Genomic DNA, 14360 nt, shown 5'->3' on the forward strand with positions numbered 1-14360 from the left:
CCATTTTCATCTATCCAATCCTGTATTCTTTTCTTGACTAATTTCTCTAAGACCTTGACAATGATTCCTGATATACTAATTGGTCGGTAAATTACAACAGCAGTCTTGGAACCACCTTTATGCAGTGGAACTATTTTCCCCTCTTTCCACCAGCTCGGGACTAACCCAGACCCGAGACTCAAATTAACCCTTATATAGGTATATCAATATGGTAAAAAAGTGCTTTAGAACAGTACTTCCCAAACTTCTGGATGTCAGGGTCCCCTTTGGAAAAATTAAAATATTTCATGGCCCCCCCTTGAAAAAAGATCACAATATAGACATATTATTATTATATGTATTGTATTTATATTCAATATAAAACATACACAACGAATATTGCAAAAATCAAATGCAAATATTACATTTTTAGCATCTTACATACACATTTGACATGGCACATTAGCTCATATTTTTCTATAGATAAGATATATTGTTATTGTACATTTGCAGTACAAGCACATGAAACGTAAAATGATTAGTAATAAAGAAAGAATTAAAAAACATAAAAGAAGTTTAATAACAATTTAATGTGATGGATGTGTTTCAATACTGCTACACAAAAAGTCAATATCAGGTGAAATATTTGAAACTGCAATTCTTAGATTTCTGCTTTGAAATAAAACTTATATGAATAAGCATATATTTACTAATATTCATTAAGAGCGCCGAAATACACAGGAAGCAAAATTTGTGAACCCGTACCAATGTGTGATTTTTTTTCCCCATTAAAATATAAAAAATAACAAAAAAGAAATAATAAATAATAAAAATTAAATATGTTTCTTTTAAGATAAAAAAAATCTACTTAGTCTTAAAAAATTATCAATTTGTTTTCATTATTTCATTGCCCCCCCCCTCAAAAAAAACCTACAGCCCCCAAGGGGGCCGCAGCCCACAGTTTGGGAAGCACTGCATTAGAAGATAGAAATATAAGATCTGAAAATGTTGAAGTCTTGACAGGTAACAGACTGATTTGGAGGAAAATTGTAGATGGGAAGTTAATAATGATGTAAATTTTTCATGTAGTGCTATCATATCCTGTACACCCATCGAGGGTACATGGTGGCAGGAATTTGATGATGATATTGGATTATTTAATTCTATTATTCATTCTAGTTATTCACTGGATAAATTTTATAAACAAACAGAAAGAAAAGTTATGGGTTTTCCAATATCCCTTATCCATGTCCAGTATTCTTCCATTTCCCTGGCACATTCTCTTAAACCTACTAAATAAATAAGTTTCATGGGGGGGGGGGGTATGTACTAAGGAACAGTTTATCAAATAAATCAACTAAATATAACACACACACACACAAAGTAGTTTAAATGACGCTATTACAAATTTCTGCACAATGTTTTCTTAAATGCTAGATATGGAAGCAAACCAGATACATTAGTTCAAAGGCTGGGTGTATCTCAACAGTTACAGTTTTGCTTAAGCATAATAGGGTCTAGATCAGTGCTCTTCAGCCTTTTATAATACTTAGCGTCTACTTTTGTAATTTTCATGAGGGTAAAATTTCCTTACAACGCACTAATATTTAAATTTAAAAAAAAATAAAAAAAGTTACATACCCTACATAAAACAATAAAATTAATTGAAATCACCTTGAATTTGATGAGATCTTTTGATCCTGATGCTGAGTTCTGATATCTGGTTCTGATATCTGAGTTCTGATGCTGATATCTGGTTTGATTTTCGTAAAGAACAAGTGAAGGTCTCCTCTTTCAGTGATTTTCAGACAGTTTCTCTGTTTGGTGACAATATGATTCACAGCACTAAAGCCTAATTCCACTAGATATGAGATAAGGAAAGGTAACAGTAAATTAAATATCATTTTCCACATATCTGGATATAAGGCAAGCATTTTTTTTTATTTTGCCACAGTTTTTGATATCTACCACTATTGAAATTCAATTTGCTCTCTTCATCATATTTAAGTTCTAACTTCCTGACATGTTATATCAGCCTCAGCAGCAGCATTTGCAATAAAAGGATTCACCTTCTAGTCATACAACTTCAAGTTCAAAATATCACTAAATCATTTTTCCATATCCAATTTAAGTTCATTGAGGTGACGACTGAACTTTTCAATCTCCTCTGAAGTTACTTCATCTTTTATTGATGACAATTCCAGAAATAGATGAAATTCCTTCTTCAAAAGATTATGACAGAAAAGATCAAGTTTTTCAAACAGATAACGACACAACATTTTTGCAACTGATAAATGTTATAGCTGCAAATTAAATAAAGCTGCATCATGCTTTATTGTTTTTAATTGTTGACAGAGATCAGCCTCACTTTCAAAAAAACTGTATGACACTTATATAATTCAACAAAATGAGTCAAGCATGCACCCTTTGAGAGCCAACTAACTCCTGTGCGTAACAGTAACTAATAAATTGCTCATTGTTGTCCTAGCACAGCTGCCAAAACATTTTATCATTTTTGGCATTCCATTTCATCTTATTTATAGCCCTAATTATTATAGTTAATGTTGAATGAAAGCTTGTACTCAAATGTTTTCCTACAAGATGTTGCCTATGTCAGTGCTTCCCAAACTTCTAGCTGTCAGGGCCCCCTTTGCAAAAATTAAAATATTTCACGGCCCCCTCAAAAAAAAAATCGCAATAGAGAGATATATTATTATAAATTTATTGTATTTATATTCAATACAAAACATACACAGCGAATATTGCAAAAATCAAATGCATATATTACATTTTTTGCCTCTTACCGTTTGGGTCTGAAGACGATGCAGGCTGTTCTGGTAAAATATGAAATACTGTCTTTTATTTTTTTTTGAGTCTGTTTCTGATTGTTCGCGGGAATTTTTTTTTGTTTTTTATCAGCCACTTATCCATCTCAGGGTTAAATTTTTTAACGTAGAATAGATCAAATAATATCACCACTTACCGATACTGGCACACCACAGACTGATAACATGAAATTAGTGAATATTACCTGAATAAGGGAATCCCCGGACCAGGAATATTTTTCTCTTTTGTGACTTTTCTCCCTTTACAGTAATTAAGCCTAACTCGAAACAGACAGCAAAGGCAGGTTATTAAAACGTGCATATGATTGGTGCAGTATTAACAAAAGATCGCGCAACCAAAAGATAAAAGCATAGCTGACAATTGAGTTGAAATGCTAACTCTCTTCAACCGAATTCCATATGTGAAACTGCCATAACATTCATTATATATATATATATATATATATATATATATATATATATATTACTTAGTTTTAACACTTTTACGAATTTTAACACGTTCGGTTGAATTTTATTGGGAAATCGAATTCGCACACATCTAATTAATAACAATAGTTTTTAGTTAGATACTGTGTTTGCCCATGCAACATATGGTTTTGTTTCAGTCTATATATACAGCATAGTTTCTGTATGAGGGGACATGTGATTCATTTGTGTTTTTATCCCAGTTGTCTCTAATTGCACTATTTGTTGAGAAATATATTACACAGACTCCTCATACCTTATTCACTGGCATAAGAAAAGTACTTGTTTTTATTGCCTCTGCAGGGAGGGCGTGTTGTTTACCAATGCAAGCGAGTTACTATCACCCCACATAAACTTGTTTAAGCTTTTTTTTTTCATGTGTGAAGTATATGCGAAACTTTTATTGGTAACAGAAAACTAGCTCGGATGACAGTGATAATATAAAACGAATTTTTAAATGTATATAAAGTTAATATCAACAGTCCCTGATTACGAACGCGTGATCAAAGGGACAGGAAGATTTGGAGCTTCCCTGGAGAGCATTCGAAGTAAATATAATTAACCACTAATTTGAAATTAAACATATGAATAAGCAATATTTACTAATATTCATTAAGTGCCGAAATACGCTAGAAGCAAAGTTTGTAAACCAACACCAATGTGTGAATTTTTCCATTAAAATATAAAAAATAGTAAAAATGAAATAATAAATAAAAGTTAAATACTTTTGTTTTAAAATAAAAAAATCTACTTAGTCTTAAAACATTTTAAATTTGTTTTCATTATTTCACAGCCCCCCCTCAACAAAACCTACGGCCCCCAAGGGGGCCGCGGCTCCCAGTTTGGGAAGCGCTGGCCTATGTACCACACAATGAATACACAAAACGTTGGGCACCTCCTCCTTCAAATAGGCAACAAAACCACGATAGCAACCTATCACTGATGGTGCTCCATCAGTAGTGCATGCAAATATATTGTTCAAGGATATATTATTTTTGGCAGAGTACAATTTCACAGCAGTAAATATTGATAATTCTTTTTTATCTGTAATCAGATTTAAAGTGAATAACATTTCTTCTTGTAATGTATTGTTTTCATCAAGGCACCATACATATGCCATCAATATAGCAATATTATCTGCAATGGTATACTCGTCCAAGCCTGCATGGAAAATGATGAGTTTTGGAGAATAGTTATAAGTTTATTTTCAACATTAACTGCCATTTCATCAATGTATTGAAACCATGTCTCAAAAAAAATAAATAGAAATATTTCATCAATGTGTCGCCTTACTGTAGTATTGCTTAGGGGCAATGATTTTATAGCTTCAGTTGGATTCTGATGCATTACTGTTGAGATAAATTCTTTGATACCCAAAGAATCAAATATCAAAATATCTAAAGTTTCTCCTATGTTATGGCTTTTACCACTTTTTGCAATTAATTGCAATATATGATACACTGCAGTTAATCCATCATCATTCTTTGCATTGTGTTTTTTGAATGAAGCAATTATTGTAGAACAATTTTGAAATCTTTCGTACAGTTCTTGAAAACAATGAGTGGGCTTTATCTTTTAGATGCTTTCTGGCAAGATATTCCTGCAATTGACTTGGTTTCAATGAAAAAATCTTCAGATACTCTGGTAAACAGCTACAAGCATATTTCTTTTTCTTTGAGACATGGTTTCAATACTTGTTGCACAAATTATTCAAATCGCAACACAAGAATAATAATCTGAAAAAATCAAAAATGTCATCAATGGCAGTACCACGAACCAGCATATATGTTTAGACTGAAGTCACAGAGGCTGTGCGCACCAGTGAACCAATATTGTTGTGCATTGAATGAAAACATTTTAGCACAATCTTGTTTTTATGCAAGTTCAATACCCATACAGCCATATGCATTCTAAGCATTCAATCAATAGCATAGCAAGACAAAAAAATGATACAATTGGAACAATCTTGCATTATATTAGCTGCTGTATCTCACAAATATCTTTTATAACTTTTTAGTTGATTTTATGAACTTGTTCTTTTCACATACCTTCTCTCACAAATTTGAGTTTGTATATTTTGGATGTTTTTAATACAGCATGTAATTATTCTGCCACCCACCTGAAAGCTTAAATCACCCACTAGTAGGCAGTACCCCAGGTTGAAGAGTACTGTCCTAGATGGTATTTTTCCAGCCAAAGTATACTTTTATAGTGGTATTGCTTGCTAATTTTACAGAACTTATGAAACAGGCTGCATACTGGGTAGCATTGATAACCAACAAGGAAAATTACCTGGTTTAAGAAGTTTACAACAACAACAAACTTATTTTGCTCACACGAGTATGGATTGCTGCATTTAGGTTAGGAATCAAGTTCATAATAGTTAACTGAGAATAAGAGTTCAGGTAGAGTTGATATTCAAAAATTTTTGAAAGAATGAAAGAAACACAAAAAGACTCCAGATAGTATATATTTAGCTGCAAAAAAAACACCATGAACTATAAGTGGCTTGTTAGTGAAAAGTTGTAATCAATGCTACTAATGCAAAAGATACATTCATTTTTGTGTACTATACCTTAGTTCAGTGAGGAGAATCATTCTTTTGAAGTAATAAATTATTAACTACTCAACTTTATTCTCCACTACTGGTTATCATTATTTCTTTTCAGCATAATTTTGACAGTAGCATATCTGCAAATATGATTAATAGTCATGCAAATTTTGATTTGTTCCTTCCCTTTTCTTATTTAGCACAATTCTTCTGCTAATCAAGACAGTACAAGCTTGTTTAAATATGGATTTGAACTGAGTGGAAATGAATTTGAACCAAAATAAATAAATAAATGAGAGAGACAAAATTATCTAGATTTAGTACCTTTTCCTCCTTGGGAACTACTGTTACAGTTACAATTACTTTAGAAGAAAAGCTGAAAATAATTTGTATGTATGAAGGTGGGAAAATTCTATCAACAATAGCTCGGGAAATAAATCAACCTATTTCGACAGTGAATAATAGTGAAAGATAAAGTTTGCATTGTTGAAAGCATTATGATTGGTGGCAACATTTCAGGGGACTTAAAACTTAAACTGCTTACAGTATACCATTCCCAGAGACCGTGCACCTTTAAGAACATTGATGTGAGTTTGCTGCCCGTAATCTGGAAATCCAACACCAAGGCTTGGGTTACACATGTGCTGTTCGGAGACTGGTTCAATAACACTTTGTTCACCAGATGAAGGAATATTGTGCCCAGAAAGGAATCCTGTTAAAAGTGCTTCTCCTCCTGGACAATATCCCTGGTCACCCAGGAGTTGGATGACTTTTCATTCTGGCGTAAAAGAAGAGCACGACAAAGAAATTTACAATGAAGGGACTAGCCAAGGTTTTTAACTTTATAGACATGGCTTTAGAAAATTAGAATCAATGGATCCGAACACTGAGCGGTTCGAAAGTAGCTGCTGTATCTATTCTGATATGTCTAGATACAAGGCCATCTACGAGGACAAGAAGTGTGTGACCATACAATCTACTCTAGACATGTTTGTGAGATGCTGTTCACAACAAAGTCAAGATGACAACTCAGATGACCCTGACTACCCTCAGCCTTCAACATCGAAAGGGGTAAAACTTCCTACAGAACAGCATTCCTAAGAATAGCCAACTTAGACATCACAAGACATTTTTTTATTTGAAAAGTGAATATTTCAGTTTGTTTTTATATTCTTTTATATTATGTATTTTTCATACTTTCATATTTACAGTATGTGTATTATTCAAATACAATTGATAATTTTTTTTTAATCACCCCAAAAATGAAAAATATTAAAAACGGAAAATATCTGATTAATGGCAAAAAAATTAATATAAGACAGCGGTATAAGTAGCCAATAAACATTTTATTGTATGTACGTAATTTACAAATTCGACTTACGTAAAAGTTTTTTTTACGGAACACATTACTTACATAACTCGGGTTGTAACTGTAGTTTTATTTCATATTTGATACTAAAAAAACTGCTGCAAATTTCAGCCAGTAATCTTAGGAAATACATATAGAAAGGTTTTTTTTTTTTTTTTGCTTAGTTAATTTCCTTGTCTAATAATTTTATGAAGTAAATTATGAAGCAGAGAAAGTTCTTGTTTTAATACTTTTTATCTAAGAATAAACATTGGGTTTTGAAATTCACCTACCAGCTAAAGATATTGACAAACATCAAAGCCTGAGGTGAGATTCAAAGCAAAGGCCTAATGGTTGGGAAACAGAAGATCTATGCACTTGGCCAACCAAGATAGCAAAACTAAGAAATATTTTCTTATCCATAAGAGACATTTAATGGAAAAATATTATAACAATAGTTTCTGGTTATAAGATTGTTGCATATACTTGCAAATTTGGATGTAACATATCGAAATGTCTCTTTCATTCTCTTCAAGTTTGAATCACTCAATATTAGAATGCCTCAGCTGCTAGATTCTAAACTACAGCACATATTCATCACTTTATGCTTACTACAGTGAGAATAATCCTCAGCTGTTAATTTCTAGTATGACTACAAATATTGGTCAGAAGTGTGTTATTATTCTCATTATTTAGGTGTGTATATATATATATCTACAACTAATATTTTCTACAGTTACTGCAGAAAATATTTATTTCTGTGTTGTACTATAAGATAAATATTAATAAATATGCAAACAGCATTAGATGTTACACACTGTATACACAAAATGAGGAGTTCCTTTATATCACAGTAGGCATTATAAAGTTGATATCGTCATTCAGGTCCACCTTATACACATGCTATTCCTAGGGAACACTATACATTCAGTAACAGCTATATATCAATTTTTAATATTTATACTGCATTACCTTACACAGCGCATTATGAAGTGAATGTAGAGCACTACCCGGCATTAGACTGGAAGAACTGTGGTCCAACAGTATTACAAATTCAACCTTATCTTGCAAGTTCCAGGTGTGATGTGAGGAAGAAGGCAGCTCCTTTTCCAAATTTGAAGCAGTTAAACTTGAAAAAAGACATATATTTAATAATAAATAAACAATAATAGCATTGCAAAGATTATAATAATCAGAACATAAGGGATATCACATAAAGCCAACTCCTAATTAATCCAGAAAGTGCATGATTAGGATGCAGCTGTAGATATATGCTACTACTAAATATAATACAAATAAAGTTGAAACTATTTGCTCTCTCTCTCTGTGTGACCTTCAGATAGTTATGTACCATATCCCTTAGACCAGATGTGTCCAACCATTTTATCACATACAATAATTTCTAGCATAACTTCATTTGCCACATTTACATAATCAAAAAAATTAAATAACTGTTTTTTTGGAAAGAGAGGTATAATTTTTATATGGATGAATAACAAAGATAGTAATAAATGTTGCAATAAAACTGAATGGTATTCATAATTTAATTTTAATGAAAAGTATTAAATTCCTTAATAAAAATAAGGAATTTTAATTTTTTATGCAAAATTCTAATTTTTTTTTATGTATATTTACAAATGGACATTTGAAGCACTAAAAGTATCAATCTGACAACACAGGTGGCTAGTAGCAATGGGGGAAATGTATGGAAATGATCCTTAAAAATTCATAAAATGGTACATTTCATAACAGAATACTTGTACAGTGATGACACATTCATTATTACAATGAATGTACTATAGACAGAATTTTGTGTTACTAATTTTACTATTAAATGATCTGATTGAAACCAAAACTGAAATAACTCTAAAGTTCAACAGCAATCTAAATACCAAATTTCATATCTAGCAGAGAAGAATTAACATATTATTTCAAATTATAATTCCCAATTACAACAACAAAAAAATTTTGTGTGTGTGTGTGTAATTATATATTCATTAACCAGTTCTTGAACTTAACATTTAACTGTACAACTTAACTATATGACCAAATACACACCTCATTAGCAAGCTCATATTTAAATTTAACTATAATTATAGTTAAATTTATAATTTTCAATAGATGACATTTCTGTCATTTTCAAGAGAAATATTAAGCTATGAATATAAGCAGTTTACAAAACTTAAGCTTTTGACTTGTGTACTATAAAAATGTATAATTTCCTCAATGCCATATTTCAGTAAAGTCCGTTTTGTTAAACTTGGCTAAAAAGAAAAATAATCCAAGTGAAACCAAAACTTAACCTGCGTGGATACATTCAGGTTATAAATACTAAAGAAAATAAATAAATAAATAAATGATGAATTCCACCTGACCAGAGCACACTGAAGTTTAATGAAGTTCATCTTAGAGCCCAATGAATAACTTACATAATGCATATTGTATAATGTATATTAAAACAGAAAATTTTAAACATACAGTAAAAATCCATATAACTACTATATAACAAGCTGTTTTTAGAAGTAGTTTTGAATGCAATGTCAACGAAAACAAATTTTTTCAGGGTGTTTCAAAAAGAATGATGTGATTTCAAATAATTATATTTAGATTTTAAATAATTATATTTAATAATGAAAATCATTATTAAATATCATGATTTCAAATGAATCATATCAAATTCTGGGCCAAGGCCGTTCACATGGTACAAGTCACATTCATTTGTGGTACATGGTTGCAGAGATATACAATTTTCAAATCGGGACATTCGTTTTGAAACACCCTGTATATCTACTAATGGGAGCACACTTATTTGCTACATACTGTAATGCTAATTACTGAGATTAACAATAAAAATAAAACCACATCATGGTTTTAATATGTTTATAAATAAAACCAAGAATTAAGTTAAAAAGTTATGTCATCTTTATTCTTGATTTTTGTTAATTGCATTTGCTCATTTAGTACTAATAGATTAATGCATGACAGTCATTTTCCAGAATGGACTGATTTATCATGTTTTCTTTAAGTGACAAAATAGATAAAACAGCTTACTGCAATGTGACAAAAAGTATAACAATAATAAGAAAAGCAATGAGTGACATAAATTGCTTATGATATACAACTTTTAAGATCCAAAAAAAAAAAAAAGGAACTAAAGAAAAATTTTCTTGAGAAAGCCAAGTATGATTTATAGTACTTAACTACTGCTAAACCTTGGAAAAGACATGTATAATGCTATGCTTTACAGGAAGGGTGACTACCCAGACCAGTTTCAATCTTTATTGAGGTCTCATCAGTTGGAGCAAGACCCAAAAGTGAAACCAAAGTAGAAGTAATGGAGAAGTCATATTTCCATATACAAGCAGCCAAAAGGTGTCACACCTTATTATTAAAATAATCTGGATTATAGTAGATATCATTTAATCTGGATTAAATGATGACGTTGAAAGTTTTTCCCCTTGTTTATATTTTCCACTTGTTTGTTTGCATGCACTTGGATAAAGGATTAAACCAAGAATATAATTTCTTGGCATCTTTGATTTATAATATGACTGATGGTTATTCAGAACACTACAGCATGAATATATGCCAAAATTCAGCGAATATGGTCATTTTGCATCAAACAACTTCTCTACTTACAGCTTCCAATTAGCACACAGATTAGTAGTCCTGGATACACTCTGAAGCTAACATACATCAGATTAGAGGAAATTATTTAAGTGTGAACCAATAGAGGCAGTGATCAAGAAGCCTTTTCCCTCAGGACAAGCCTCTGTTGTTTAGAATCACAGCTAAACAAATTAACAATGGCAAGAAATTATATTCTTCTTTAATGCTTTATCCAAGTGTGCATGAAGTAGCTTCATGACTAGGCTACTTGTAATATAGGGACTAGTGACGTCATATCAATTGCATTAGTATCCCATAATGCAAAACACACATCCTTTTGGGTGTGTATGATGCTATGCAATATGAGAGAGGGCCACTATGCAGACTTATTTCAACCTTTATTAAGATCAACAGTGGGAGTCAGACCAAGAAGAATTAGACACACTTAACAGGATGTGTGCTTTGCATTATGGAATACTGAGGCAATTAATAGGAGCCTATGCAGCTCAGGTGGTAAAGAAAAAGCCCTGGGCTCAATTCCCATCCATGAAGTGAGGAACCTTTATCAGATATTTTCAACTAAAGGTGAGTTAGATGGTCTCATATGAAGATGAAGGGTTTTTCCCCCCTCATGGAAACTCAGGTTTTTCATAACTCAAGAACAGGCAAACCAGCATTGAGAACATACAGATCCTTAGCACTGAACACTCTGGAGAATGATGGTAGCCTGCAAAGGTCCCCATCTTGGAAGTGGTAAATTCTGACTAATACCTCATTTCTGATCCAAATGTCAATAATGGTTTCCTGGATACACCCATATGCTAACAACAACAAGGCAATTAGTGTGATGCCACTAGCCTCTATATAGAAATAGCCTAGTCGTGAAACTACTTTACATACAAATTTTGTTCGCTTACATTTAGATAAAGAATTAAACAATAATATAATTTCTTGGCATATTTAATTTAATTTAGAATCAAGTGAAAAAACTTTCTACAGCTAAAGCAACTAAACCTAATGGTAACACTAAATTTAACATGCCTCAGGTCCTGTCACTATTCTGCTACGCATAATTGGAAGGAGTTCAGGTGATGATTATGACGATGAGGGAGGATGGGACATTGCAAAGCCATAATTTGCAGAGAAGTTGCATCAGATTCTCCATATGTATGGCTAAGCAAAGAATCAATTATTACATATTCTAATTCCATCCCAATTTCAATTTATTTTAAATAACAACAATGAGAAGGTAAGTACAAAGAAAAATACATTACACAGAAATATCAACCATTTTGGATCCACTTTGAAAACAAACATCACAGTTCAAACTCAGTGATGTCCATTTTCATCATCAATCTGCCTAAGAGAAATTCAATCTTAAGTTTTTGTCTACTCATTTCACTTTCTCAATTTTATTTATTTATTTTTTTTGTTTGTTTTTATATATCTGGTCCACACATGAAAAGCCACAAGACCTATAGCACACTAGTGCCATGTGTGGGTAAGAGAAATAGAAGAAAGGTGGAGTCTGTTCACATTTTGCTTGAAAAGCTGAGGGTTGTAATCTTTCAGGAAGGCAGAGTGGGGAAGACTGTTCCAACGGAAGTAGATAGAACAAAAGAGGAGGAAATGAAGTTGTTTCGGTGAATATCAGGATGGACTGTACAAGGGTGTTGGCTAGCAGTGGTTCTCATTTTAATGACTTTGGAGGAGATTGGAGGAATAGTAGTGGCAAATTCAGCAGAGCACTGTCTATGAAATGAAGTTGTTTCGGTGAATATTAGGATGGACTGTACAAGGGTGCCGCTAGCAGTGGTTCTTATTTTAATGCCTTTGGAGGAGAGTGGAGGAATAGTAGTGGCAAATTCAGTAGACCACTGTCCATCTGTAGAAGAGGCACAAGGCACACACTGAGTGTCTAAGAGAAGGACTGAATTGGGTCTGTGAGAAAGAGATCATTAATTAGTCGGATTACCCTCTTCTAGATAGAACTGAGCAATATTAGAGAGGTTTTGGTACACCACCCCAAATATGGGAGCAATATTCCATGGCAGGGCTAATTTGGGCTTTATAGGGTTAGCAGCTGTGAAGATATCAAGTAGTAGTGTCTTGTGCAAAAAAGTACACAAAGTATTTTGGCAGCTGCAGAAGCTATAATTGAAATATGGTTGTGCCAGAAAAGATGAAGGCGCAAGTCAATCCAAGAAGAGAAATTCGATTTTGTTTGGATATCTCAGTATTACTGAAGGTAAGTAGGAAGGATGCAAGCACTTTCTTGCAAGCGATCAGACAGTATTGACTTTTAGTGGTATCGAAATTTAAAAGGTTGTCTTTGTCCCCACTGGGATATAGCTAGGAGATCTAAGTTCAGGTCCTTGATCATGACAGATCTTGAGGATTCTAATACTTGAGCAGTACAAGGTTTGTCGAATGAAAAGGAGGAATAGAGTGTACTGTCATCAGCAAAACTATGGATAGGATAGGAAGTCTGTGAGAGCAGGTCATTTGTATACAAGAGGAAGAGAGTGGATGAAAGAACAGAATCCTGGGCTATTCCTGCATTAGTGGGGGAAATCTGAGGTGTAAGCCATCCACCATTACATGAAATGAGCGATCAGTGAGAAAGTTGGCGATCCAATTGCAGAGTGGGGGAAGGCAGACCACTGGATGGCAGTTTGGCGATAGACTCGTGTGCCAAGCCCAATTAAATGCCTACGAGATGTAAAGGGCTAAAGATGGGTGGTGAAAGCAAGAAGGTCAGCTGTAGATCGCAAGTGGAGGAATCCATACTGGTGGTCATATTGATTAGTTGGTAGGTTTCTAGGTGGTTCAAACAGTTGGTTGTTGATGACCTTCTCCATAATTTTTGAGAGAACAGAAAGTGAAAGCAATTGGAAGTAGTTCGTTGGTTGACTTTTCTCACCTTTCTTTTAGATGGAATGGATGTGGATATGTTTCCATGTTGTTGGATAGATGCCAGTTGAATAGGATAGATTGAAGAGGTGATATAGGATAGGTGTTAGTTCTGAGACACAATTTTTTAACACAATAAGTGGGATACCATTAGGACTAGATGCACTGTGTTTAGGTTGTTAAGGATTCTTTGGATTTTTTTTGTTGGAGGACAATGGGAGACATGAAGGAAACCATGGAGTGGAAGGAACTTAAGTCATCAATGCAGGAATTGGAAGAGAAGAGTGATGCAAGTAAGTTGGTCTTGTCTTTTGGTGAGGTGACTACAGTAGTATCTGGATGTGAGTGGTGGAAACCTGGGTAGGCAGAAGTTGCACCCAATGGCCTTGGCATGGGACCAGAAGGAGCAACTGCCATTTGGACTTGGTAATGATTATTTTACAACTGTTCCAGGTTGCAGTATAGGCAGAGACGACAGCTGGAGTTTTGGTCTTGAGCCAATTGTGGCAAGCAGAGGTTTTTTTTTTTTCTCTCTCACAGCATTGGCACACTTTTTGGAGAACCAAGGCTTGGATGCTGTCCGAGTGCTTGGAATGGAACAGAGGATGAAAGCTTTCATTCCTGTGAGGATGATTTCTGTTATTTGTTC

The 14360-nt window shown here is 33.3% G+C and overlaps 1 protein-coding gene across 1 annotated transcript in view; it reads right to left on the reverse strand.

Annotated features, from left to right (window-relative positions):
* Positions 1-14360, reverse strand: part of LOC150101159 (ubiquitin carboxyl-terminal hydrolase 8-like) — a 338380-nt gene that overhangs the window by 264192 nt on the left and 59828 nt on the right. Inside the window, exon 7 of the mRNA XM_090401220.1 lies at positions 8162-8318. Within this exon, the coding sequence (XP_090257346.1) occupies positions 8162-8318 (157 nt within the window). The remainder of the gene's footprint in view (positions 1-8161; positions 8319-14360) is intronic.

Source organism: Typopeltis vanoorti, chromosome 12 (assembly GCF_054136105.1).
Source record: "Typopeltis vanoorti isolate ZY-2024b chromosome 12, IOZ_Tvanoo_1.0, whole genome shotgun sequence".
In the NCBI taxonomy this organism is placed as follows: Eukaryota; Metazoa; Arthropoda; class Arachnida; order Uropygi; family Thelyphonidae; genus Typopeltis; species Typopeltis vanoorti.